The 25344-nt window shown below is 50.6% G+C and overlaps 4 protein-coding genes across 4 annotated transcripts; 3 read left to right on the forward strand and 1 right to left on the reverse strand.

Moving 5' to 3' along the window:
- Positions 1-1018: 1018 nt before the first annotated feature.
- On the reverse strand, positions 1019-1354 carry PtA15_3A330 (uncharacterized protein; the record flags this gene model as incomplete). Its single annotated transcript, XM_053167288.1, has 1 exon — positions 1019-1354. One exon carries the CDS (start codon positions 1352-1354, stop codon positions 1019-1021), a length of 336 nt encoding a protein of 111 aa, XP_053018519.1.
- Positions 1355-1494: 140 nt separating this feature from the next.
- Positions 1495-2030, forward strand: PtA15_3A331 (uncharacterized protein; the record flags this gene model as incomplete). Its single annotated transcript, XM_053167289.1, has 2 exons — positions 1495-1626; positions 1710-2030. The coding sequence occupies 2 exons, from the start codon at positions 1495-1497 to the stop codon at positions 2028-2030; spliced, it is 453 nt and encodes a 150-aa protein (XP_053018520.1).
- A 6563-nt stretch (positions 2031-8593) lies between these two features.
- PtA15_3A332 (uncharacterized protein) lies at positions 8594-12209 on the forward strand (the record flags this gene model as incomplete). Its single annotated transcript, XM_053167290.1, has 5 exons — positions 8594-8763; positions 8831-9045; positions 9771-11364; positions 11460-11502; positions 11631-12209. 5 exons carry the CDS (start codon positions 8594-8596, stop codon positions 12207-12209), a joined length of 2601 nt encoding a protein of 866 aa, XP_053018521.1.
- Positions 12210-21096: 8887 nt separating this feature from the next.
- Positions 21097-23748, forward strand: PtA15_3A333 (uncharacterized protein; the record flags this gene model as incomplete). Its single annotated transcript, XM_053167291.1, has 13 exons — positions 21097-21193; positions 21289-21349; positions 21414-21610; positions 21685-21750; positions 21841-21896; positions 22015-22079; positions 22179-22477; positions 22589-22706; positions 22810-23003; positions 23088-23173; positions 23243-23283; positions 23372-23429; positions 23506-23748. The coding sequence occupies 13 exons, from the start codon at positions 21097-21099 to the stop codon at positions 23746-23748; spliced, it is 1581 nt and encodes a 526-aa protein (XP_053018522.1).
- Positions 23749-25344: the final 1596 nt, after the last annotated feature.

Genomic DNA, 25344 nt, shown 5'->3' on the forward strand with positions numbered 1-25344 from the left:
TTTTGCTTGCGACATCTTCCGTTCCTCTTTCCAAAGGCCCCTTCCTGCCTGACGGGTTGCATCCGTTGTACCTTGGCCGTCTCATTGGGGTTGGCCTGTCCCGAAGCTTGGTGTGTTTTGCTTCATGGCCAACTGATGGACGCCTAGGCTTCCCCAGACAAACCAGGATACATATCTCCGCCATACGAAATGCTCGAAAGAGTTTATAAATGATACAAAGTACCTTTCTTACAAACCGACATACTGCACATCGAAAGCGTACAATTATACGAAGTGCATTTCTTACGAGCACATGCCAACAATCAAACGAACTACCTATACGAAGTGCCTTTTTGGCGATTGCACATGCTGCACATCATCAAAATGCTATGTCTTTTCGATCTCCAATCAGCCTGGATATTTTGGCTATTCCAGTTATTTCAAGCTTTTGTAGCGTTCTGGCTTGTGCAGGTGTAGCACTCCGAGTCAATCATATGCCGAATATAGGAGGCATGACTACTCGATTCATATAATAAAGCCCTTGTAAACGAAAGCCGAACGAATCCATATAGCGCAGGGCAGCTATGTTGTAAGTAGAATACGTATATATGATCTTGTTGTAGGCGGCTCTGGCTGCATTCCGAGTTGTGTGGTCTTGCCTCCTGGGGACCACCAGCTAGATCATCCTATCGAGCGATCGCACTATTGACTGGGAACGTGCTACATGTTCACCAGACTCTTTAGAGTGACGGTCCTCGTGAATGGGTGAAGAACGAAGATATTTCCTTCTGTGGAATCACATTTCAATCTTTTGGTCGTGCTACGATCGTTCTGGATCGGCGTTGGATATTGAGACATGTAGGTCAATCTTCGCGGCTTTCTGTTTCACGTTTCCAGTTTGACTTCCAGCTGATTGTCGGTTGTTTTTCTTTTTGCTTGGAGTTCCGATTGACGTGGGTGGCGACTGGCGACTGGGACTTTCCCGGACTGATGATGTCAAGGCTGAAGGCTCGAGCCGGCACGACGCAGTTGCCGAGCCTCATTTGAATCCCGGCGGTGCGACATCGACTTGGTGGTGGCCCGTGGAGGCTCCATTCATCGGCGTCCAGGGCGGTTCCTTTCCTGATCCCTTGTCTTTCGATTGTTTGTTGTTGTGAAGTAGATACATACCCACTGCTTTTTGCCCTGCTGCGATTGTGACCAGCTTCGAGCTATCTTTGGCCGGATGAAGCCAGAGCTGTGATGGAGTGAGGCCCAAGATGGGCAGCGCGTCGATGTTTTCAAGAATGGGCCGATTGAAGAGGCGCGCACCTGAGTGGCTGTCCTCGCCAAAAGCCAATGGTGTGTCCACTGTTGTATTTTCAGGAACTTGCATCTCTCCCTCCAGCTTCCCTCTTTCTCTCCCACTCCGACCCAGCACTTCGCCAGAAGAACCCGCACTTACCCTTCGGCCGGACTCGCTCTGATTCCCCGCCCCGGTATCTCTGATCTTCGTCCTCGATCGGCCGCCGTCGTATGGAAGCCATCGAAGATGGCCTGCACTCAATGTCCGATATTAGACCATCGGCTAGGAGCACGAGTCAGACGGCTTCCCTCAGCTCCAGCCAAGACCATCAGCTCAAACTCTCTGCCGGTCAAGTCGCAAACGTCAGAAATTCCAGACCCGAAAGTGAAAACGATGGCGGAAAGGCTGCACAGCGCATTGATCGAGAGATCGACCTATTCCGTAGCCGGCCATCACGGACTCTCAGCGTCAGCTCATGCTCTCCAATATCTTAATCATCGTCGGCATCAGGGATAACGAGTACGGTGTCAGACCATTTCGGATGATCGTCAGCCCATTCTTGGTTATCCGCCTTCCCTCAAATAACTCTTCGGTCCCCTCCAAACCTCAACTGATCAGAAACTTGGTCTTCGACCTGGAAGCGATGTCGTACAACAGGATTTTCATCAGGATTCAGACTGACTTCTGGGACCCACTGACGTTCAAGAATACGATGGCCTCAGATATCCCCATCGTCCATGTCAACGGTCAACCACAAATTAGATGATAACCTTGCATAACTCATACTCCGGCGGATTATGCAAGGTCCGCGTGGAGAGAGACAAACCGGGCCCATACGCGCAAGCTAAACTCGGATTCGCCACTCACAATCCCAGGGATCTCGCAGAGGCCGAAAACAGTAACCGACTTTGATAATGCTCACAAACGCAATCCGTAATCGAGGGGATATAGTACTTCCTCTGCCTGCTCACCTTGTCCGAAGGCCAGGGTGATCGTCTGCGGTTCGAATCTTGACCCGCCATGCAAGGTCTCTCATCCTCTCTCTCCTCAATCAACTCCAATAACCGAGGCGGACGAACCCGGACCTTGGCTGCTCTGGGAAATGGTACGTCCGGAATGGAAAGATGCCAGCATTAACTATCCCTCCTTTTACCGAATTCCGAGAGAAGCAGATGTGGAATCCAGGGCACGCGTCTGTTTTCAGGCAAGTCAATAATAATCTCGGGCAAAAACTTGTAGACATCACGTGCATGTTTAAATAAACAGTGGTCTATGTTTGGAGGGGGTCATACGTTCGGGCGTGATTTGCTCCTTATTGTTCGTGCTGCATCAAATCTAATCTATGTAACGCCAAGATATGATATCCCTCCGGCATCGATGTTATTTCTTGATACTTCTGGACTCAAGAGGGTCAACAGCAATCGGTGACCAACTGTCTGCCATCCTTCTTGGAAACTGTGAATGCACTAATGTAGAGCATGCAAACACTGGGCACAAATGCCCCCAACCTGTGTTTCCACAACAGCTTGGATTTTGTGCTTTTTTTCTTTGTTGCTTTTAAAGTTTTCCCGCATAATGGAAAGTCATGCAGTTGCAAGGATGAAAATACTGTTGGACTGGAAGTGGAAAAAGCCTGCACGGAAGCTTCAAGGTTCACCGCACCAAATCCACGGATGATCAGCTGCTCAGCTGTTCAGGTGGACCTTCTCCATCCATGATTCCAAGGGGTTGAGTGTTTCAGGATGAGCCCCCCCCCTATTCCACCTATTAGCCCTGTTGACATCAGGAACATACATCAGAACCATAAAATTAGAATTATGATAGGTTTATGGATAAACTTTATAAACCAATTTCACATCATGATCATTGATATGGGTGTTTTCAAGATTCTGAACACATTGAAAATTATGTACATGTTATGCAAGTGCAAAACACTAAGTTTCAATGTGCAGTGAATGTGCAAAAAAACTGTTGAATCCTCTACCAATGCTACAAATGCTATCAGACAGGAGCATCTTTCATGTCAACTGCCATCAATTGAGCCAGTTTTTCTTGCATGTACACTACAAGAAAAATTGCATAACTATGGCCAGTTGATGCGTAAGAAACTGCTATTGTAGTTCCACCCAGGCACACAATAGTTTTTTTTGCAGTCACTGAATATTGTGCACAGTGTTTGCATGGAAACTTGGCCAATAAAACCTTTTACACAGGTTTGACTCATGAGTAACACCACAAGATTTCTCATAATTCACAGTTGCCATCTGGGAACAGTTGAGCATTGTTTTCTTGCAGTGGTACACACTCCAACAGCCTCCATACCATTTACACTATGCACTTGGCTTCAACATCCCCTGCATTTCCATGGCCCTCACCAGCTCCCCCACATGAAGCAGCATTCCTCAGCTCCTTGGGTGGACCTAAAATTCCAGCGCCACACAAGATAAGCTTTTGTTTGTGATGATATTACAACAAGTGTGAAAGTGTAAAAATGTGTCCAAAAAACATGCAACTGAGAGTAAAAAGTGTTGAAACTCACACACTCTGCTTGCCTTCACCCTGCGCTGCAACCCATTGGAATTTGACCTAATCTTGGTTAGCTTGCTCCTTCACATTGCTTCTCTTATCCCGCTGACTTCGTAACTTGAATATTGGGATCTCAATGCTCAGGACTTCCTTAGTCCACTTGCCACTATTCTCAAACTGCTTCTCTGCTTCTCTGCTCCTCCTCACCGCTCATCTACAAGATACCCAATCCACTATTCCGCTCCTTGACAAGATCAGAACTTTTTTTCCTGTCCCATATCAATGTGATCCCTGTTTCTATCTTTTTCTTCTTTTTTAACTACACTCATAAATTTCACTTTACTTGTTCAAGAGGAGGCCATGCTTTCCTGATGAGTCTCCTACCAGAATTGGTACTATCTGGAAGATAAAAAAGGGGATCTGGTTTTACTTATACACCACATACTGGCTATTCTTTTACACTCAAGATCTACCTGGCTTTCTTTTTATCACCAAAAATGAAACTGTTCCAATCCCAGGAATGGTATTTTCAGTATTGGCCAAAAATCCAAGCTGATATTTTTGGAATGGATTTGATTTGTCTACTGTTCTGATCCTGTTGAGAATGATTAGGATTGGACGGTGTGGTGATTCATATAGGCAAGCGGCGTTGAATGTCCGCTCACTGCAGCACATGCAGAAATGCAGTGGAGCGGCTGAGAAAATGCTCAGTCTACATATCCAAACAGATGATAAGCATGCGTGCTTATGCGTCTCATATGTAGGCTGATGGAAAACTTTGAAAGTACGGCTAATAAAGCACGTGAAAAGATGGCAAACGGGGGAGCTGCAGAACTGGGGAATTGTCACGGGGATGAGGGAAACGGGGTTCAAGCCACACTTTGGACACGTGGAATTAGTGTAATGGCCAAAGCAGGACTTTGGCCGGACTCACGGAAAGTCTGAATAGTGCAGACCGCCACCAGGTGAACTGGGCCAGCAGAAGCGAATGACGTTGGGGCGGACATGCCAGGTAGAGACTGGGGTTGGAGGCTAGTCAGAGGGTGCAGGAGAACAGGTGTAGGAGAGGTACTAGGCTGGGAAGTGAGTTTGGCGAGTGCGGGAAAGGAAGGACATGGGCAATGTTGGCTGGGAGCGGAGTTATGCAGGTGGAGGGAGTGGAGGAACAGGGACCTTTTGGGGGGCTTTTCTATCACTTCTTAAGGGAGGATTATTCTACATACTACTCATCTTACAAATTATTGTAGTGACTACCATGCTTGCAGAGCTTTTTGCGCATTGCTACATCACGGAGAGTTTTTACCACCCAACATCTTTATTTGCTTGCGGAGTTTTGCTGTGTGTGAGCAGAGCGGCTGATTCTTATGTAGACTAGACGGACAATATCAGGCTCATAGCGGAGCGCTGAAGAGTTTCAAACGTTGCAGAGGCCCAGCACCAATAACCATACAAACCCAGAGTTATCTAGAAAGGAGGCGGAGCACCACTTATTATCAGGTGACAAACTGTTATTTTGAAAACGGCCAATACTTGGTTCATACTCTGTCACAATGCTTTTATTGGATCACCCCTCCAATCCAATACACACAAAGTTGATGAAATCTTGTATCAGGTGAGGAATCCAATCCTGGGTATTGCTGATAAAATCCATTTATTGGAATGGTTGAAGCATTGTTATCACCAATAAAAAATAAAATAAGCCAATAAAGGATAATGCACAGGAATCATAGTATGGTGAATTGATCCAAGTGTATAGGAATGACAGATAAGTGGTTCAGATTTGGATAAAGGATAAGAAACTCAGCATAAGCATGTTTGTTGTTCCTGTGTCTCAAAACACATTATCTGCCTGTATCATTTTTATTTCCAGGAGAAGAAATAGGAAGAGGAGTGTTTGGTACAGGATAGTGGATTTGTGTGGGGGAATGGGTCTGAATGAAATTGGGGGTGGAATGAATAAGTGGTTGAGATTGGAAAGATTATAACCAGATTGTCTTCCCAAGAAAAAAATGGTTGAGGAAAGCAAGAAACTTATTGGCAACATGGCTCCTCCACAAGCTGATAGCCACAAACAAGAAGGAAAGATAATTTATTAAGATGCAAAAGAAAACATTTCTTCCTGAAAAAAAAAACTGCAAGAGAATCAGTCACTACTGTTTGACATGGCTCCACCATGAGTTGATAGCCTCATAACGCTCTGGGATCCACAAAAGCATAAAAGACTCTCTGAGGATGTGAGCCTGCTCTTTTTTGGATGGTGCAAATGTTAGAAGAGGTTGACGTTGGTGGGGTTGCCAGCCCCACTGTTTGTCTTTTCTGTCTCTGGCTCTAGCGGCTCCTGCATGCAGACCACCTGGCTTGGGCTCCCAAAGATGCTCATAACTTGAGCCCTTTCTAAGTGAGAGCTCTTTGTTCTTGGAAATTTTGTTGGTGGTGCCGCACATGGCACAAGCAATAGAAAGAGCAAAAGAAATTAGAGAAACAAATCATGTTGTACATGAAAAACAAATGATTGGGGCTCTATATGAAAACAAACAATCAGGTTGGGGATTGAACTATCTGGTTCTCATCTGATTCCTCTTGTACAAGGAGCTGGGAGAGGTGGCCCAGATCTTTGGCTGATTCTCAATAACAGTCAAAAGAGAAGATCTTGAGCTTGTTGTCAAATGTGGTTGGGCGCACTTCAATTTCTCAAGGAGTGAGTGGGAATTGTTATGGTGTTTCTTGAGCATCTTGATAAGCTCAGAAGAGCCATAATCACAAGCAGAAGATTGGCCAGATGGTCAGGCTTGGCCCTTCCCCTTCTTGTTCCATCATGGAGGGGGACATGGTGTTGATTCTCTGCTTGGAATGACTTATTGATTGGCCAGCAATGATGGTTAGATGGTGTGAAATCAATTGAAGGAACAAGATCCCTTTAAATAATAGATGGTGACCAGATCCGCAGGGGGAGGTCACCCAGGTCCAAGCACGCAAGTGAGGGAGCCCAGGCTGGGCCAAGAGGTTCAGAGCACGCTCACAAGCAATTAGGTTTGAGACAGGGCTTGTGCTCTCTCATTGCATACCTTTCCACAAGTATAGCTTGGAGTTCCTCTTGTCCCACAACACCACTCATCCCGCTCACTCTTTGTAGTCTCTCCCCGGCTCATTGCCTAAGTTTTTTTTCAGTCCTCCCACCCACCCTACTCACCCCAGGGGGTGGGATGACGGCAACGCGCAGGTCGGGGTAGAGGGGTGTAACCCAAACCCCTTCTCCACACCTGCCATGGCAGCCTCTCCTATGCTTTCCTCTCTGCTTCAGGAGGAGAGTCTTTGATCCACTGGGACTTGCCAAGAGGCTCCACCCTACTGGGTCAAGGCACTCCAGAGGCCAAGACATCCAGGTGAACTCAAAGCTCTCCGCCGAGACCCAAACACTGACCCTGGTGAAAACCTACCTACAGGTAGGGACCACAAGGGTCTACGGGAAGAACTTCCTAGAGGCTAAGACAGCCAAGAAGATTTTCCGGGAAGCGTGTGCAGACAACAGACAAATGGAGACGGCTTGGATCATAATACTAATCAAAAGGGTATATAGTCCAAGTGATTGGGTCAAGTACGTAGCAAGTTTTGTGAGGATGTTGACTAAGTATTTTGAGTTCATTCTGACAAGTGGGGAGGGATTGTGTTAGTTTTTGTCTCCAGAAGCAGGCACCTTTATGCTCTCCAGATGGGCTGACTGAGTGGGCTGGACCACCAGCTGAGTCTAGTCAGCCTGAGCATGCATGCCAGCATCCTCACCTGAGGGCTCCTCAGCTCCCAAAGCTTTACTCAGTTATGGAGCTACAGTAGACAAACCCATGGCTTCCTTTTGGAACCAAAGATGTTGAGCATTTTATAGTCAATGTGGGGGTGAATGAAGGAAGTCTTGGATACAGGGCCCAGGGCCAGGATATTTCACCCCACTGCAGGGCAGCAGAACCCTTTACTGGTGGATTGACCTCCAATAGGGTTACTTGTACATGCTACTGGTCTTTGTTTGTTACATATGAGGAGATGGGAGGTTTGGGTACCCCAATTTGCACCTCTGGCAGTGCAGAAATTGGCTGCTTGGACAGTCTTTCCTAAGCAGTTTTCAGACTGAGTTTGTGCAACAAGTTCCGCAATGGGTGGGCCTGGCTTGGAACTTGTTGTACACACTCCGTCGGAAAACTGCTTGGACAAGAGCAGTTAGTTTACCAAGTGTGGCCAGGTATACTGGATTTGATTTGGGGGTGTTAAAGCCCACAACCTTCCTGCTGGATCTATAATATTTGATAGCAGATGCCATGGCCGGATTCATGGAGGGGTGATTGCCTGCCATGAAATAGAAATAAATGCCAGATCTAATCAAGAATCTCTTCTTCATAACATGTCGATTCATGAGCGCAAGACGCACTTGTTCGACAGGGCTGTCCCCCAACAGTTGACACATGTGGTCTATCATGCACTCCATACTAGCTAAGCTCTTGCTTAGTAATTTCTGGATGGTTTGCCACTCAAGCTCTACCAGGGTCATTCTACATCACGAAATCAAAGCAAAAAACGGATGGATGGTTGGCACAGACCGGAAGTGCGCAGGTTACAGGGCGGCAAAGGTGCAAGACGAAGGACGGGACAGGCAGAATCTCTTCCTGCAAAGATTTCTTGCGTTTGAAACACGCAGGATCTGTCTGGAGCTGGACGAACTGTGGGAGGGGATGGTTGGACTTGGTGGTTGAGTGTGAACGATACAGTGTTCAGAAAAAAGAAGAAGGCTTGGTGAGAGTGAGACGCTCGTGTGCGATGCGCCTCCTCCAAGAGTTGATCGCCACCGAAGGGACGAGACAGGTGGTTGAGGATGGAAAGCAGATATTGTCTTCCTGCGACCGATGCAAGCTGAGAGCCTCATCGAGCTCCGGGATCCTAGGAAGGAGCAAAGACCCTCGCCTGCTCTTCCCCCGAGAGCTGGGCGGGTCTGTCACGTCGGTCTCCGGCTCTTGCAGCTGTTCTTGCCCTTCATTTCCCCCTGGACCCGTTCAGCCAGGGCTCCCTGCATGATAAATGCCCGTGCCGCGCGCCCTTACCGATCCTCCCTGGCTCTTCCGCTCTTGGAAGTGGCTGGGCGAGTGTCAGAGACAACGCAAGAAATGATGTCGAGGAATCAGAGAGAGAAAGGGAGAAAGATCTGCGGTCGTCTCGCGTGGAGTGTCTCTTACAAGAAGCGCTAGAAGAGGCCGTCCCAATCTTGGGCTGCGGTTCCAGGAGCCGTGGAAGCGGAGGAGATGTTGAGCTTGTGCATGGTGCACGGGACTCGATGAGCGAGTTTCCACTTTGCGAGCAACTGGTGCGGCTCGCTCACGCGATGTGCCAGCATCCATCCTCGTGAGCAGACAGTGAGGGAGATGGGGGGCTGTTCCGCTTCTTGCTGCGGTACATAGTTGCTGGGTCTTGAGGGTGGCATGGCGTGGAGTCTCGTGTGGCTGGCATGATGATGGATGGATAGTATGGAATCAATTCAAGAAGCAGAGGGCCTTTCGTGATAGGTAACAGGGTATGTATATTAAATATGTGCGAGTGGGAGTAGGCCAGTTGAACGTCTTGAAAGGTTGGGGAGATGGAAGCCTCATCAGCTGGGGTTCAGAAGCAGCCGCCTTTTATCTTATGTAGCTCGCATATTTTGGTTGCTCTTTGTATGCATCTGGGTTCGTTTTGTTTCGCAGTTATTCAGTGTGTCGATCTGCTTACATAATCCAGTCCAGCCACGTCTCAGGCGCGCAAAAAAATAAAAAAATAAAAAAATAATCAAGTGGGAACCAACCACATCCAGCGATGGCCTCCACCCAGCCCACCCCCGCCCAGCAGCAGCCGGCGAGGAGCAGCAGACCCAGCAGACGCTCAGCACGAAACACCCACCAACAACCACCACAGCCACAGCCACAGCCACAGCCAGCAACACCCTCAAAAACCATCCCACGCACAGAGCCTGCCCTCCACCGCTCCCCACCCAAGCAGCAGCAACAGCCACCCCTGACCGCATTCCAGCGACTGAGCCTGGTCCTCGACGGACAGGCGCACTATCTCGACCAGCCGGGGCCCCAGAACCGGGTGCTGCTCTCGCTGAAATCGACGATCGCCGAGGACACCGACTGGGCCCTCGAGGTCCTGCTGGCCGCCTCGTTCTACGAGCCCGAGCTGCTCGCGCTGGCCCGCTTCCCCGGGCTGATCGACGCCCTGCTCGACCTGGCCGAGCCCTACCGCTCCCCGGGCCTCTTCGCCGACCCCGCGGGGCGCGCCGGCCGCAGACGGGCCCTCGAGGCCGCCCTCGTCCTCCGCAACCTGCTCGCCATCGACGCCACCCTTGCAGCCCTCGTGCCCAACCATCCCCGCCTGCTCCCGCTCGTCCTCCGCGGCCTCCGGACCGCACAGGCCGACTCCGACCACGAGTTCGTCGGCCTCCTCCTCGACATCCTCGACAGTCTCGCCGCACACAACCTCGTCCGCCTCGACCAGGCCCTCCGCCCCACCACGCCCCACCCCTCCCAGAACCTCCACAACCAACTCCCGGAGAGCACCCCGTCTCGGGAGAGCTCCTCTGCGTCGGCCGAGTGGCCCGCCGAGCTGCTCGCGTCTCTCGACCGCCTCACCCAGTCCTCCGACCGCGCCCTCGTTCTGGCCGCCTACCGCTGCTTCACCGCGCTCGGCTCCCTCGCCGCGAACCAGGCGGCCTTGACGGCGGAGCTCTTCCGCCCCGCCCCAGGCGACGAGGCGGATGAAGGGGCGCCGAGGCCCTGGCCAGCCGCCCTGGAGCGCGCCCTCGTCCTGCTGGCCCTCCCGGACGTGGAAATGCTGATGGGCGTGCTGGACTACCTCTACACACTCACGTCGGCGGGCGAGACCGGGCTGGCCATCGTCCTTCTCCACCCCCACATCGCCGCCATCCTCAAGCTCCTGCTCGTCCATGTCCACCACAACAGTCGCCTCGAACGCCTCCCCGCCGAGCTCGTGCCCGTCCCCTCCAAGCAATGGTACTTCCTCCGCCCGCCCTGTCCCGAGCCGATCCCCGAAGACGTCGTCCTGTCCGTCTACGGCACCAACCCGACGACCAGCACTCTCAACAAGAGTCCCGGGACCAGGACGGCCCCTCAGACGCTGACGATGTCCGAAGTCCACCAGATCCTGCTGCCCGAAACCCAGCTCAAAGACATCGTCAACCTCTCCGAACCCAACCGGGCACGCCAATGGATGTCGCGCGTCTTCGAGGCCTACCCCGGCGGGGAAGTCCAGCAGGTCACGCTCTGGCTCGCCTACAAGACCCAGTTCGAACTCTTCCAGAACCCCTCCCACTTCGGCCCCGGCATCCAGATGATCGCCCCCGCCGAGGCCATCAAGCTCACCTCCGACGTCTTCCCCAACGCGCTCCCCTCCGTCACTGAACACAAGTCCGGAGAGAAGAAATTCGTCATCTCCGGCATGCGCGTCCGGCCCAAAAAACGTACGCCCTCTTCTCCCCCCCATTTTCGCGCCTTTGACTTATATTTTGTTTGGGGGGGATGTAGAGACGAAGATATGGCAGTGTCAGTGGAAAGAGTGTGGGAAGAACGCGAGCGAGGAGGAGAGCGAGGCGATCGGGCGGGGCGGGCCGAGTGTGCTGTACCGGCACATCGAGAAGACGCACGTTGTCGCGCGGGCCAGCATCTGTCATTGGCGGGGGTGTGGGTACCAGAGCGGGAGCCGGGCGACGCTGCTGCTGCATATCCGGACCCACATCCAGTACGTGGGCGGGCCGGAGGGGGATGGGCGGGGGCGGGGGAAGGAGGAGGGCGAGGGGCTGCCGCTGCAGAGCTACGTGCACGAGCGCTGGGAGCCGCCGAACGCGGGCGCATATCTGCCCGACCATGCGCTGCCTGGCGCCGGCGGCGGGGGCGCGACGGGGATCGGCTTCGTCGCGCTGCTCGTCCTCCGCAACCTGCTCTCGGCGCTCGTCGACGCCCTGGCCGACCGCGCCAAGGCCCTCGACTCGCCCTCGGCGACGACGACGACGACGACGGGAGAAGCCGAGCCGGCGCGGGCCCCGGGCGCCGGCTGGCGCCGCATCGACGCCCTCGTCGACCTGGCCCCCCCGTCGACCCTTTCAGCCCATCTGGTCCAGCTCGTCCAGCTCGTCGCCGGCCTCCTCCCCGCCTCGGACGACGCCCCGCCACCCGCCGGAGATCCGCGCGAGCGGCTCCCGCTGGGCTTCGTCGAGAAGGAGGCCCGCGCCCTGCTCGCCGCCGGGCCCCACTTCCTCGCCGTCGCCGCCGACATCCTCCACGCCTTGGCCGCCCTCGCCGCCGCCGCTGACGCCCTCCTTCCCCTCTCCTCTCTTCCTCCGCCCCCAGCGCCGGCAGACTCCGATGCGCTTATGCTCGACGCCGCCTGAGCGCCCCCCCCCCCCCCCCCCCCCGGCTTCCGACCCGGCCCCGTCGGCTTACCACAAAACACCCCTCCCTTTGCATGCACATCAGACCGGCCATGCTCCCCTTGATCTCTGCACCTCTGCACCGGCAGCCGGCCGTCCCCCGTGTTGTTGTACCCGTTTTTAACCCATATCTAGTATGCCCGACTACCCCCCCAAAAGCTACATGTCTCTCTGCTGAATATAGTATCCCACATGCGCACCCTTCATGTGGAGCCTCCTGCCCGAGCCGCGTCCTGGACAGAGCCCGGCGGGCGGGCGGTCCCGGCCCGCCCGCGCCCTCTCGGCACGCCGGCGAGGCCGCGCGACATGGCCCGGTGTACGGCCCCACGACTGGGCGGCGAGGACGGGCGTGTATGGGCAGGCTGCGCGCAATGGGGCCCTGAGGGGGATGCTCCCTGGCATGCAGAGGCGGCAGGGGAGAGGGCGCAGCATGACTCTCTGGCCGTGGCACCGGGTCTCTCACGTGTTGTCCACATGCTTAGGACAGCCTGCGAGTCCTTTGGCGGGCTGACAAACGCTCCTTCACCGGGGTGTTAGAGTTCAGGATGCACAATGGCAAACTTTGGTGGTTATCTATGTACTTCGATCATGTGTACATCGATGTTTTAGCTTCCGTCAGTGACAGGTCCGAGCCCTAACCCTGTCACTGCCGGGCACGTACAGTCAAGCTAGGACCCTGGAAACCCCCTATAAATGGGGGTAATGAAAATGTATGAATTTTTTGGCAAAAAGCCAAAATGGTAGGCACAAAAATGGTATGAATGGGCTTTTTTGGCCTCAATGGTAAGCACTTCAAGTGTATGAATTTTTTCCTGGGCAAGGGAGGGTAGTAACTAAGATGTATGAAATTCCGGAGAGTGCAACAGAAAAGCCCCTTCCCCCTCAGCAGCCCCCCTTGTCTTAGGGCCTATACCATTGGCATAGGGCATCAAAAGTCAATTTTACCAATTTTATTTCCCTCAATACTTCTCAAAACTTAAGCTGAAAATCACCAGAAGGCATTCTTGAGCCCACAATTGAAACCTCCTATTGTTTTCTTTCTGCATAGAGGACAAGAAAAGTGGAAATTTTGCAAAATTGAAGCAAGATTTTATTCTTCTGCCACCCCCCCCCCCCCCCCCTTGGCAGCAATGGTAGGCATTAAAAATGTATGAAAAACTGGAAAATCCCCTGAGTGTAGGCATGAAACGTGTATGGATCAAGTCAAAAAATGTATGAATTTTGGCAAAATTCTGGATTTTACATTACCCCCATTTATAGGGGGTTTCCAGGGTCCTGTCAAGCTCTTGCATGCCCGGTATCCTCTCTCTTTCCTCACCGAGATTGGATACCGGGATCGACGCGTGGGGAGCTGACCGCCGCCGGACTGTACCATGCAGTTTCCAAGCCTTTTATAGGTTATAAGCCGGCTCCGTTTCCAGGCCACGCTTGTCTAAGGATAGGATCCAAATCTACGGGAGGTCGGTAGATGAACAGGTTACAACAGGATATAGAAATAGATCCTTGTCTAAGGATAGGATCCAAATCTACGGGAGGTCGGTAGATGAACAGGTTACAACAGGATATAGAAATAGATCGAATCTGTTTAAGGGACGAAGGAATCTCAGAAGAGGAAATTGAAAAAATCTTACAGGAACGTTACCCCCAACCCCACATCCATCCCCCCATCCCGACCAAAATGGCTGCCAACCCAAACGATGCGCTTGCCAACCTCCAACGCCAGACGGCCAAGCTGAATTGTCTGAAAGCGGCTCCACCCCATGTATACGATCCGGTGTCTGCCGCTGTCCGAGCCCAAGAACATCGCCAAGAGCTCATACTTGGTAGTTTTCTAAAGTTGTCAGGATTCGGGCCTCGGCCCGAAAGGCCCGGACACTACACCCGAGCTCCTCAACTCAAAGGCTGGCCAATCAAAGCTCTTTGCTTCCACATCGCCCAGCCACTCTCTCAATCGTAAGTACAAACTGACCCTTAGCTTTGTAAAGCAACCAGACCGGTCGAAGTACCAAAAAGAACTAACCAGTCCCTGTCATACCGTCCCACTTAGGCAAAGAAAACATGGACCGAGAAACCAATCAGGAGTGTCAGGTCGACAGAACCCTGCTCCTTGACCTAAACCAGCTCAGCCAGCAACCGGGCGTTCCAACCGTCTTGTAGAGTAAACTTCGGACCCTGTGACTTAACCAGGCCAACAACAACATGTGCGTACTCACAGAAGCCACATTAGAACAGAAACTTTGGGTATAAATAACCTGACTCTCGTCTCTACACTTCTCTTTCCTCAGCTCTTGTCCACTTCTCATTCGCCACACACCAGCTCAACCATTCCCATCATCGTCTCCATTGCGCACAGATCAATCAAACTCAAACCAACGCGCAAAACTCCCATCATCTCAAATCTCGTTTTCTATTTCGTTATCATCGGCAGCTTGCGACGACATCGTACCGCACTCGCGTCATTCTCAGAACCTTTCCTTTTTCTCTATCTTCTTTTTCTCATACACTCTTGTATCATTCAGAGCACTATTTTACTTGCCTACCACTGCCCTTAAAGGTACACAATTGTCACTTGTTTTCTTTCTTTACTCTCTATTCTCATGAAGATCACCATGAGCTGACGAGATGAAATCAAACCTTAAAGTCTTGCTATTCTCACAAAAGTCGCCACTCAAGTTGCATCGAGAGGTGAATCCCGATCATGTCGTTCTGTCTTTCAATTCGGCAAACTATGCGCAGTGGGAAGAATCAATTGAAGCAACACTTCAGTATGTGTTCTCCGTTACTGAGCCCATGATTGTGAAGACAAACAGTTTCACTGACCTAGCAACTGAATACAATCACGTGATTGCTAGCCTGATGAAGAATACAATTGACAAGTTGCTGCTCGGGATCATCAAAGCTGCCGGCCATAAAACCACCAAATCCATCTTCAAGGCGTTAAAACTCAAGTGCCAGAGATCTGATTGGCGTCATAAGATTGATTTGATGACAAACTTGATGGAACTAGCAAACAACACTAGCATAGCAAATGAGGTGACGATGTCAGCGTGGGCTAAGTGCATGAGTGAACTCGAGCATTCAAAACTCACTCTCAACAAGGCGGTTGGGATTCTTCTCCAGATGAAATTCAAACTGGTCACTGGTACGGAATTGACAAAGTTTGAATTCTCGGTCAATCAGAACCTGAACAAAAAAAGGACCCGTTTTTTGCCAATGTTGCTGCAGTCATTCAAGCTGCCACCGGGAAAGTCAGTAAAAAGGGAGTCGATAACATGGCGATGGACCTTGATTGTATTCATGCTTTCAACCAAGCCAAAGGGAAATACAGTCGACTCCCTATTAACCCATACCCCTTGGTGGACCCATTTTGCTATGGGTTAACAGGATCATGGGTGAAGAGTGAAAGTCTCTATTGACCCATAATTACATGGGTTAATGACAACACCCTATTAACCCATGAATTCCATGGGTTAATGAGGCTTCTGTCTCTCTTAAACCATAATATACATGGGATAAGAGAGACTTTTTCCTTTTTTTTGAGCTTACTGCTGATAAGACACCATTATATATGGCTGAAGTGTACCCGCCAAGCGGAGCTGGGTTCCCCCCAACATATTCATTGAGATTCTCTAGCTGAAGTCTTTTTAAGGCTTGAAAGCATGATTTATTACCGACACCCCAACTATTACGCTAAATTACATTAGCGGTGCTAATTTCTATGATAATTTGGAGTGGTGTTGAAGTTTGGCGGGTGTGGGTGTCTGGCCTGATAGGCGGCAGGCACCTCCCAATACCCGCCTCATTAAGGGAACCTATTGAGTAGGCCAGGCAGAAAGATGGGTACCCGCGATTGTGCGCGCGGGCCGAGCGCCCCCCAGCGCTTGCAGAGCTCATACTGTTGGATTTCGCGCAATCCGACAGTAAGAGCTCTGCGAGCGCTCCCAAGCGCCCCCAGCGCTTGTACAGCTACTGTTGCACGAAATCCAACAGTACAGCTCAACAGTAGCACAGTCGTACTGTCGGATTTCACAAAATCCGACAGTACAACTCAACAGTAGCAGATGGATAATTGAAAAAGCTCATCATTCTCGGGGTCAAAATGTCAAAGTAAGCCTGGGAAAAGTTCCCTATTAACCCATGAACATCCGGATAATTGAAAAAGCTCATCATTCTCGGGGTCAAAATGTCAAAGTAAGCCTGGGAAAAGTTCCCTATTAACCCATGAACATCCGTTTTTTTTTTTTCAAAATTGGTATGGGTTACGGGGCTATAGGGACTTATGGGTTAAGAACTGTTTTCCCCGCCTACCAAATTGGTGGACCAATTTTCCCATGGGTTAATGAGTATATGGGATAATAGGGAATCGACTGTATGTCACACCTCAACGCCGTGCCCCCACTGATAAGTCGTCAAAGCTCAATCATCCACAATTTGCCGGTGAAAGAGCCGAGTATTACAAAGGGAAAGGTCAGACCAAATCGCAGACCAGGCAATACGGAACTGAATGTGCATATTGCTTGGAAGATGGCCACTGGTTTGCGGATTGCTCAGAATATTGGCAAGCGGTATCCATGAAGAAAATCAGTCCGCCCCCTCTGGATTTTGAGTCAAAAGATTTGAAGTACATTCCCCCCCAACGATCCGAAAATCATGTGCAAAAAGTGAACTTCCCCGGTGTAACCAAAGGTGTTCTCCTTGACTCCGGTGCATCTGCGCATGTGAGTGGCGACTCCTCTTTCTTTGAACCGATCCGCAAGCTGACGGCCCCACGTACGTTCTATCTCGCCGTAACCAACTGCAAGGTTACCGTGACCGACGTTGGAAGAGTGACAATCCCAACGCCGACCAAAAAATGGTGATTGATGAAGTCTACTTTGTACCAGGCGTGGATGGAATCATCTTGTCAACAGGCCGGTTGATTGCAGCGGGTTGGAAATTGCAGTATGAGGGGACCGATGCGACCTTACTCAATCCTTGTGATAATTGTTACACAACAATATTCCACAACTATTGTTGGTCCCTAGAAACAACCAAGAATCGCTCTCATGTCAATAAAGTCTCTCAATTGCCATCTTTTGATCCTTATAAATGGCACTTACGCCTTGGCCATGCTTTGGATGAGATTGTTAAGCGCCATTTGAGGATAAACTACCCTGAAGCCAAGTTTAAATGGTCAGAGTTCTTCTGCAACCGCTGCACTATCTACAAAAGCACAAACCGGAAATCGCTTGGAGTTGAATCACAAATAGTCCGCGATAAACCACTTGATATGATGGTTTTGGACGTTGCCGGACCGTTTGAAGTAGATCTCCACGGGATGAAGTACTGCGTCACTCTTTGAGACCATGCCAGCACTTTCTCCTTTGTCGGGGTGATTGAGCGGAAAGCGGACGTACCAGATAAAATCATGTCCTGGATGGAGCATATGAATAATTACTTTGGAAGATATCCCACGAACGTTCAATGTGATAATGCTCCAGAATATGTCCATGCCCTGCAAAAAAGACTAGATGTGATCGGCGTGAAAACGGCCCCGAGCGCTCGCTACACCCCTCAGCAGAACGGTGAAGCTGAAAGGCTAAATTGGACGGTAGGTGACATGGCTCGTACGATGCTGCACAAGAGTGGCCTTCCTCGACGGTTCTGGAGCTACGCGTGGTTGACCGCCGGTCATATCCATAACCAAATCCCGAATTCCCGTACAGGGGAGAAGTCGCCGGTGGAATTATTCTACGGTGTACGACCCAACTCAGACGTTCTGTACCCGTTTGGTGCGAAAGCGTTGATCCACATCCCCAGTGATCGCCAAAAGAAACTGGATGAGCGGGCGCAAGAGGCTGTCATGATTGGTTATCCGGATGCAGGGGCAGGATGGTTGTTTTTCTCCCCTCGTGAAAGGCGTGCAATACACTCCACGGCGGCTGTTTTCCCGGATTCCCAGAACCTGCTGGTAAAGAAGAATGTCAAGAAATCCGATCTGGATTTCGTCCTCAACCAGATTATGCTGAAACTGGGAGAGGAGCGTACCAATGAAATTGCGGCGGAGGAGGCAAGGCAGATGGCTCAACTGAACCCAGGTCCAGAAATTGATCTGCCAAAGACAATCAAGGTGGTGTTGTTGGGAATCAATTCGGTATTGTGGAAGGCGGCAGCGACGTATGAAATGGACAAGTTTGGCGAGCTGGACATATGGGAGGCGGTAGACCCTTTCAAGGGCATGCGGGTACTGGGTGCTTGGTGGGTATTCTCGTTGAAGAGGAGGCCTGATGGGTTGATTGAAAAGTTTAGGGCAAGGTACGTTGCAAAAGGTTTCAATCAACAGCTCGGCGTTGACTGCAACAAGACCTATGCGCCAACGGCGTCGTTGAACACTCTGAGGCTTTTGATTTCGATGGCAAACAAGTTTGGACTACCAACGGCAACATTTGATGTCAGTTCAGCATATCTCTATAGCCCAATAGAAGAGGATGTCTATGTTCAACCTCCGGTCAAAATCTTCCCGGAGCTGAGAGGAAAAGTCATGAAACTAAAAAAGGCACTGTATGGTACAAAACAAGCAGCCCGATGCTGGTGGAAGTACTTTAAACTTACTGTGGAAAAATTGGGTTTTGAGGCGAGTGAAATTGAACCCTCTCTCTATCTGTTCCGGAAAGGTGGTGGTTTTGTGGTCATCTGGTTGCATGTCGATGATGGGTTTGCGGTTGGTTCAGAGATTTCGTTGTTACATCAATTACGTGACGGGATGATGAAAGATTTGGAGATCAAGTGGTCCAGTAAAGTGGAGAGACTCGTTGGCATCAACTTTGAACAACGTTGTGATGGAATCTACCTGGATCAGAAATTGATGGCGGACAAAATCGTGGAAAAATATCAACGGAAGACCTTCACCAGAACGGTTGCACTGAGCAAGGATGTGCTTGAGACTCACGCTGGTGTGGCAGTAAACGCGACGGAATATCGATCTGTTATTGGCTCACTAATGTACCTCTCCAGTGGGACGAGACCTGACCTGTCCTTTCCGGTAAACCTGTTAGCTTGCTTTAGCATCAATCCCAGCGAGACTCACTGGAACGCGCTAGACTATTTGATTGGATATGTCAAGAGAACGTCAGGAAAGAAATTGGCTTACCATGGGAAGAGCGATGACTTGGGACTGTGGACGGACGCGAACTGGGGGGGAGAGCACGAGAAGTCTACGACTGGGTATGTGATGACACATTGTGGAGATGCCATTGCATGGGGCTCAAGACGGCAAACAGTGGTTGCACTTTCAACGTGTGCAGCAGAATATTTGGCGCTCTCTGAAGGTTCTCAGCAATTAGCACATATCATGAATATCCTGGACGACATCAAGTTATATCCTCAGATTTCCATACATGTTGACAATGAGGCCGCGATTTTGATTGCAACTGACAATGCTTCGAAGAAAAAGACAAAATATTTACAACGCGCTTTCTATTTTGTAAACGACTTGGTGCGGGCGAATGACATCAAGCTGGAGTGGACGAGCACGGTGAATCAATTGGCGGACGTGTTGACAAAGCGACTTGGCGCGACAAAAACGGCAGAGGCGGGGATTAAGCTGGGGTTGGTCTATTAAAGTTTGCATGCGTGGGAGGGGGTGTTAGAGTTCAGGATGCACGATGGCAAACTTTGGTGGTTATCTATGTACTTAGATCATATGTACATAGATGTTTTAGCTTCCGTCAGTGACAGGTCCAAACCCTAACCCTGTCACTGCCGGGCACGTACAGTCAAGCTCTTGCACGCCCGGTATCCTCTCTCTTTCCTCACCGAGATTGGATACCGGGATCGACGCGTGGAGAGCTGACCGCCGCCGGACTGTACCGTGTAGTTTCCGAGCCTTTTATACGGGGACCGATTCGGCTCGGCCACCGAGTCTCTAACGGACGCACCAGACCGAGCCGTATAGCTCGGAGGGTGCCGCGGTGCAGCCTGTTGCGGGCAGCATTAAGCCAGCCGTGTGGGGGATGCCAATGAAACATCAGGCGCGACGTCCCGGGCTTGGCTGGCTACCACACCGATGCCGATACGTCCTCCAGGGCCCCCTGTGGCGCTGCATCCACTCGGAGCATTGCCCATTCAACAACAACCGCGAGCACCGAATGCTCATGGGCTCGCGGCTGTCGCGGCGGCCCGCACAGGCAAGCTGGATCGGCACGTCCGACGCTCTCCGGTCATGGACTGGGGGGACAACCCAACACCGCCCAATGTTGTTCGCCCGATGGTGCATGTCCTCTGTAGTGATGTTGAGAGTGTGGCCGCAGTGGAAGCTTTTGTTGCAGGGTACGAGTTCCCCTAGAGTTGGGCCAGCCGGCCATGAAGCTCTGTGTACATTTTCGCGGGTCATGGTCCCTTCGCGCGACCTCGGAAGGGTGTTGAGGTAAAAGGCTCCGGATCCCGAAAACCGTTCGTTATCACGATCCGGAGGGTACATAAGCCCTTCTGAGAGGGAGATCAGCACCTGCCGGTCCATGTTCCGATGTCTCGTACTATGCACAACACATCTTTGCATAGCTTCAACTCTCGACCCTTTCTTAGGACGAAATTCTTACATATTTATATGGGCCCGGGGGGAGCTCGCAGGAAGCGTGATGGCGCTGGACGCTCGGGGCTGCTCACTCTCGCCGATATAGGCTCGCCCGAAAGCCCATTCACTCGCTCGAAAGTCCACATATGTACTACGATCCAGTCAAAAACTTGCCTCTTTCCGGAACCTTGTCCCCAATACATTCATCCTTAAGAAGTGCTCCGCCAGGATTGTTTGCTCGCCCTGCACCTTTTCCAGCATTTTCAATTTTATTCCTCTTCCCCGAGGGTTCCCAGAATGTGGAAAACCCTTCAAGCAAACCACTCCTTTCACCTGGTGGCGACCCTGACTGCGCTCAGCTTTGCGCTGATGGGCTATGAGAATGGGCTATTCGGTTCGTGATTCGCTTGTTCTGACTGTGGAAGGACGCAGCCTGCTTGGACGACAAGTCCGGTTACCATATCATTTCTCTCATTCCATATTTTACAGGTGGTCTCATCGACAATCCGCAGTGGAAACAGAGATTCGCTTACCCTTCAAGACTGAGCATGTTGAGTCAATGTTCTATCTCGCAGCCACACCAGGTCAACAGCCCCATTTAAAGATGTAAACAGGTCAACGATTGTTGCTATTTACCAGATTGGCTGTCTCGTTGGATCAATGATCACCTTCGTATGCGGAGAAGCTCTGGGCCGGAAAATGACCATCAGGATCGGTGCCATAGGGATGTCGGGCGGCGCGCTACTACAAACTCTGGCCCTTTCTCGTGAATGCCTCACAATTGGCAGGGTTCTCAGCGGCATAGGAATGGGTCCGTCCCCACCTCAAACACACTATGGCCAGGACAAATCTCATGTCATGAAGCTTTTCGCATCTGGTTCCCAGGTTTCATCAGCTCTACGGCCCCGGTGCTACTGGCAGAAGCCAGCCCACCTGAAAGTAGGGGAAGACGTGCGCTTTCCGAATGCTATCTTGAGCCTTGCTTTACAAGCTGACCACCATACTTGCTTAAAAAAAATTGCTGTTTCATACCAAATTAAGATGCTTGCGCTCAACTTTCAACGCTCAACTTTGGGATTTGTCTTAGCTACTGGATGGCGAGTAGTTATTCTATCTTGGCATTCGCTCTTCACGCCGCCAGTGCCTTCTCTTCATACGGCCAGCCCGAATTTCTGCGGCCGAAAGTTTGACTTCCGTGCTCTCTCAAAATTGCAGAACTATTGTACCACGATGCGGTTGACAGGCTCGGTAACTTTCCAGCTTCCTATAGCTTTTCAGTAGTCAGTACCTCCGTTGCTTGCGCCGGTTCAAGACCCTGGCGCAGCAATCCATTGGAGTGACTTGGTACTGATCCCTTTTCTTCCTTCGCCCAATTTCAGTTCCATGATAATCCCGATCGCCGTCCTCACGTGTTTGGTTCCCGAGTCGCCCCAATGGCTAATGTTTCATAATCGAGCGCCAGAGGCTCTCGCCTCGCTCAGACTGTTGGAAGGCGCCCAGCCGGATGAAATCGCACTCCGATCCAGATTCCTCGAGATGGAGGCCAACGCAATATACGCCCATTCGATCGAGGACATAGGTTACAAAGCCTTGTTCCAAAACGACGGCCTCAGAACGCGTGAAAGGATTCTGATTGCCTGCTCGGTCCAGTGCTTCCAGCAACTTGGAGGAGTTAACGGTTAGTTCATGCAGATTAGACAGCAACCACCAGCCACAAAGATCGCTTAAATTTCACGACAAATAAAAATACAAAACTGGATATATTATCTTCAAAAATCAAAAACTCCAGTCATTGTCTACCATGCACACTTCATGTTCTCTTCGTGTCTAGGCTTTTCAGAGCAGGCGACGGGCTTGATATCTGCATTGTTATTCACCTGGTTTTTGATCGCGTCTTTCATCCCGTGGTGCGTCCCTCAAATATACCTAGTGCGAAAACATAATCAAACGTGGCTCTGGCGTATTGTTACTCGGGCAAATTGAAATTAAGCGCGATCTCCTTCCATGTAGGTTCCTGATTGACACCTTCGGACGCAGACTTCTAATGATCCCTTCTGTCGCAATAATGGGATCAATCTTTGCAGCCTTGGCAGGGGTGGCCAAGCAAATCGAAGAAAACGAGAATTCTCATCAGTCTAGGATGGCCGCCGTCGTCCTGTTTTTTGTGTTCCTCGCAGTATTCGCAATAGGATTTCAAGCTACTGGTATGTAAATTTGAAACGGGGATCATGCGCTTTGAAGGATTCTTATAATCCACCTCAATCATTACAATCCGCCTGGCACCAAAGTTTGGTTTTATCCTCCAGAAATCCTGCCCCAGAGGGTCCGCGCTCAGGGAGCGGCACTTGCTACAGCTTGCAACTGGAGTCTAAACGTAACGTGCTCCTTATCTCTAAGCGGATCAGACTGGTGAGCTATTAACGAGGAGTTTGCTGTTTTAAAGTTTGTCGTGGTAGAATGTTTCCCCTTGGCAACGGAGAAAATGTAAGTTCCGTCCACACTTGGCCGCGCCTTCGTGCTTTCGATATTTCATACACGTTTAGATCAAACTAATATATACGATTTTGCTAAGTGGTTGGAAGACGTATCTGATTTTTATGGCCCTCAATATTTCATTCGTCCCAATCATGGTTTGTCATTTCATTCTGACTGCGCAGTGGGGATCGGAGCGACGATTTGCTTACACTCATTCCTGTCCGCATCAAGTTCATTTTCTATCCCGAAACGAAGGGCAAATCACTTGAAGAAATCGATCTCATGTTTGGAGACGCGGTCAGTGCCGAGCTGCGCCGACAGAAAATGAACGAAATTCAGACCTCACTCCACGGGATTGATGCACTGGGAGAAGAAGGCCGGAAGGACCTAGATCACAAGCGCAAATCAAATCATCCGCCGTATCGAAGCTCATCAACCCCCGAGGGGGAAAAAGCTTGCGACAATATTGCCTGAATCCTTCGTCTGATAGGGCAGAAAAAATAATTGTATATATGTACACTCGCTGGTGATCAGGAGACGGTCGAACTCTAATATTATTACGACTGACCAGCATCGAAGACAAAGAAATGTGCCATTTGTTTAACTCATCTTGATTCTGAACCCCTTCCCTGTTGTAACCTTATTTTCCACGTTCTGCATCTCTGGCAAGACACAGGAGCCATCCGCAAAAAAGGGCTTCGATGTGTCATCCGAGACTCCAAAAGTGAACACAGACGGGGTCGAACCGCCGATCTCTCGCTGCCGTACGGCAGAACTCATCCTGTATCGAAGGCGAGCGCCTTACCACTGGGCCATGCGTCCATGTATGTACGCCGCGGGGACATGTCCGACGACGCACAGCCCTCGTTGCAGCATGTCTGCTGTGACAGCTCGCAGCACACTGTTGCGCTTGTTTGCTGATGAGGGTCAGCAACCTGACCAAAAGCTGGTTAAAATATACATAACTTTTCAAATTTCTGCATACAGTGAAGAGACATAAGATTTTACAGACCCAATCCCCATGTGAGCAGTGCTATTATTCTACAAATGCAAAGCTGTTAGACACTATCCTAAACTATCCCATTTCCAGGTTAATAAATCATCAGATTTTGGAGAATGATTCTGAACATAACTGAAATATTGTACTGTCACTGAGTTGGTCTTATGTGTTTCATCTTGGGACTGGGTGCTTTCTTCAAAGTTCAAGGTTCCACTGCAGTATGCTCATAGGAAAGGGCTAGGAAAAATGACTCCCAGGGATTGGGAAAAAGCTCACAAAATTACAGGAGAATTGGGAAAAGCACTTCTCAATGGTCATTGGACCATACTGGGACCCAAATTGTGTCCAGGTTCTTGTGCAGCTCGCAATTTCGCGGCAGCATTTGGGAGTTGTTGGGCTAATTCTGCCAAATTTTTGTGTACATATTTTGGTGGTTTTGGGGGTGCAAGTAACAAGTTTGGAATTTTGGGGGGTTGTCACACCCATGTTGCTTGCGTAATGAATTAATCATTTGCAGTCAACTCCTATATATTTTCACATCTCCTCACTTTGGCCGCTTCCCAGATCTCCGTCCTGCTCTGTCCCTTGTCATTGAATTGCCAGTTGGTCTGGTTTTGTGTAGCGGAGCACCCTCTTCCGCATTACCTTTGGGAAATACCCCCCATGCCAGTGCTTCCACAACTCATTTTCACCACAAGTTTTGTAAAAAAAAAAAACATTTTCTTAAGCTCTCGCCTGGCAAAGCATTCCTTCCCTGTCACCGCCACTCCGACGATCCTGTCACCGCCACTCAGACGATCGAGGTGGTGATGTAGTCATAGGGGCGACAAACGTCCGGCCCTGGCACTGGCCCCTGTGGCAGCTTGGAGGATGGCGGTGAGCTCGTGTCTCATGGTTAGCGCTGACGTAGGTTGACGGTCACGTCAGTGTCGTCACTTGAACGCCTCCGTGGCTCCCCGGGATTGCCACTGTGGCGCACAGGAACGCCATCATGGGGCAGTGCATCAGGGCCGCAGGGATGGGCCCTGGTGGCGCAAATCGGTAATGGTGGCGCCGTTGTGGCCCGTGGG

The sequence above is a fragment of the Puccinia triticina genome, chromosome 3A (assembly GCF_026914185.1).
Source record: "Puccinia triticina chromosome 3A, complete sequence".
In the NCBI taxonomy this organism is placed as follows: domain Eukaryota; kingdom Fungi; phylum Basidiomycota; class Pucciniomycetes; order Pucciniales; family Pucciniaceae; genus Puccinia; species Puccinia triticina.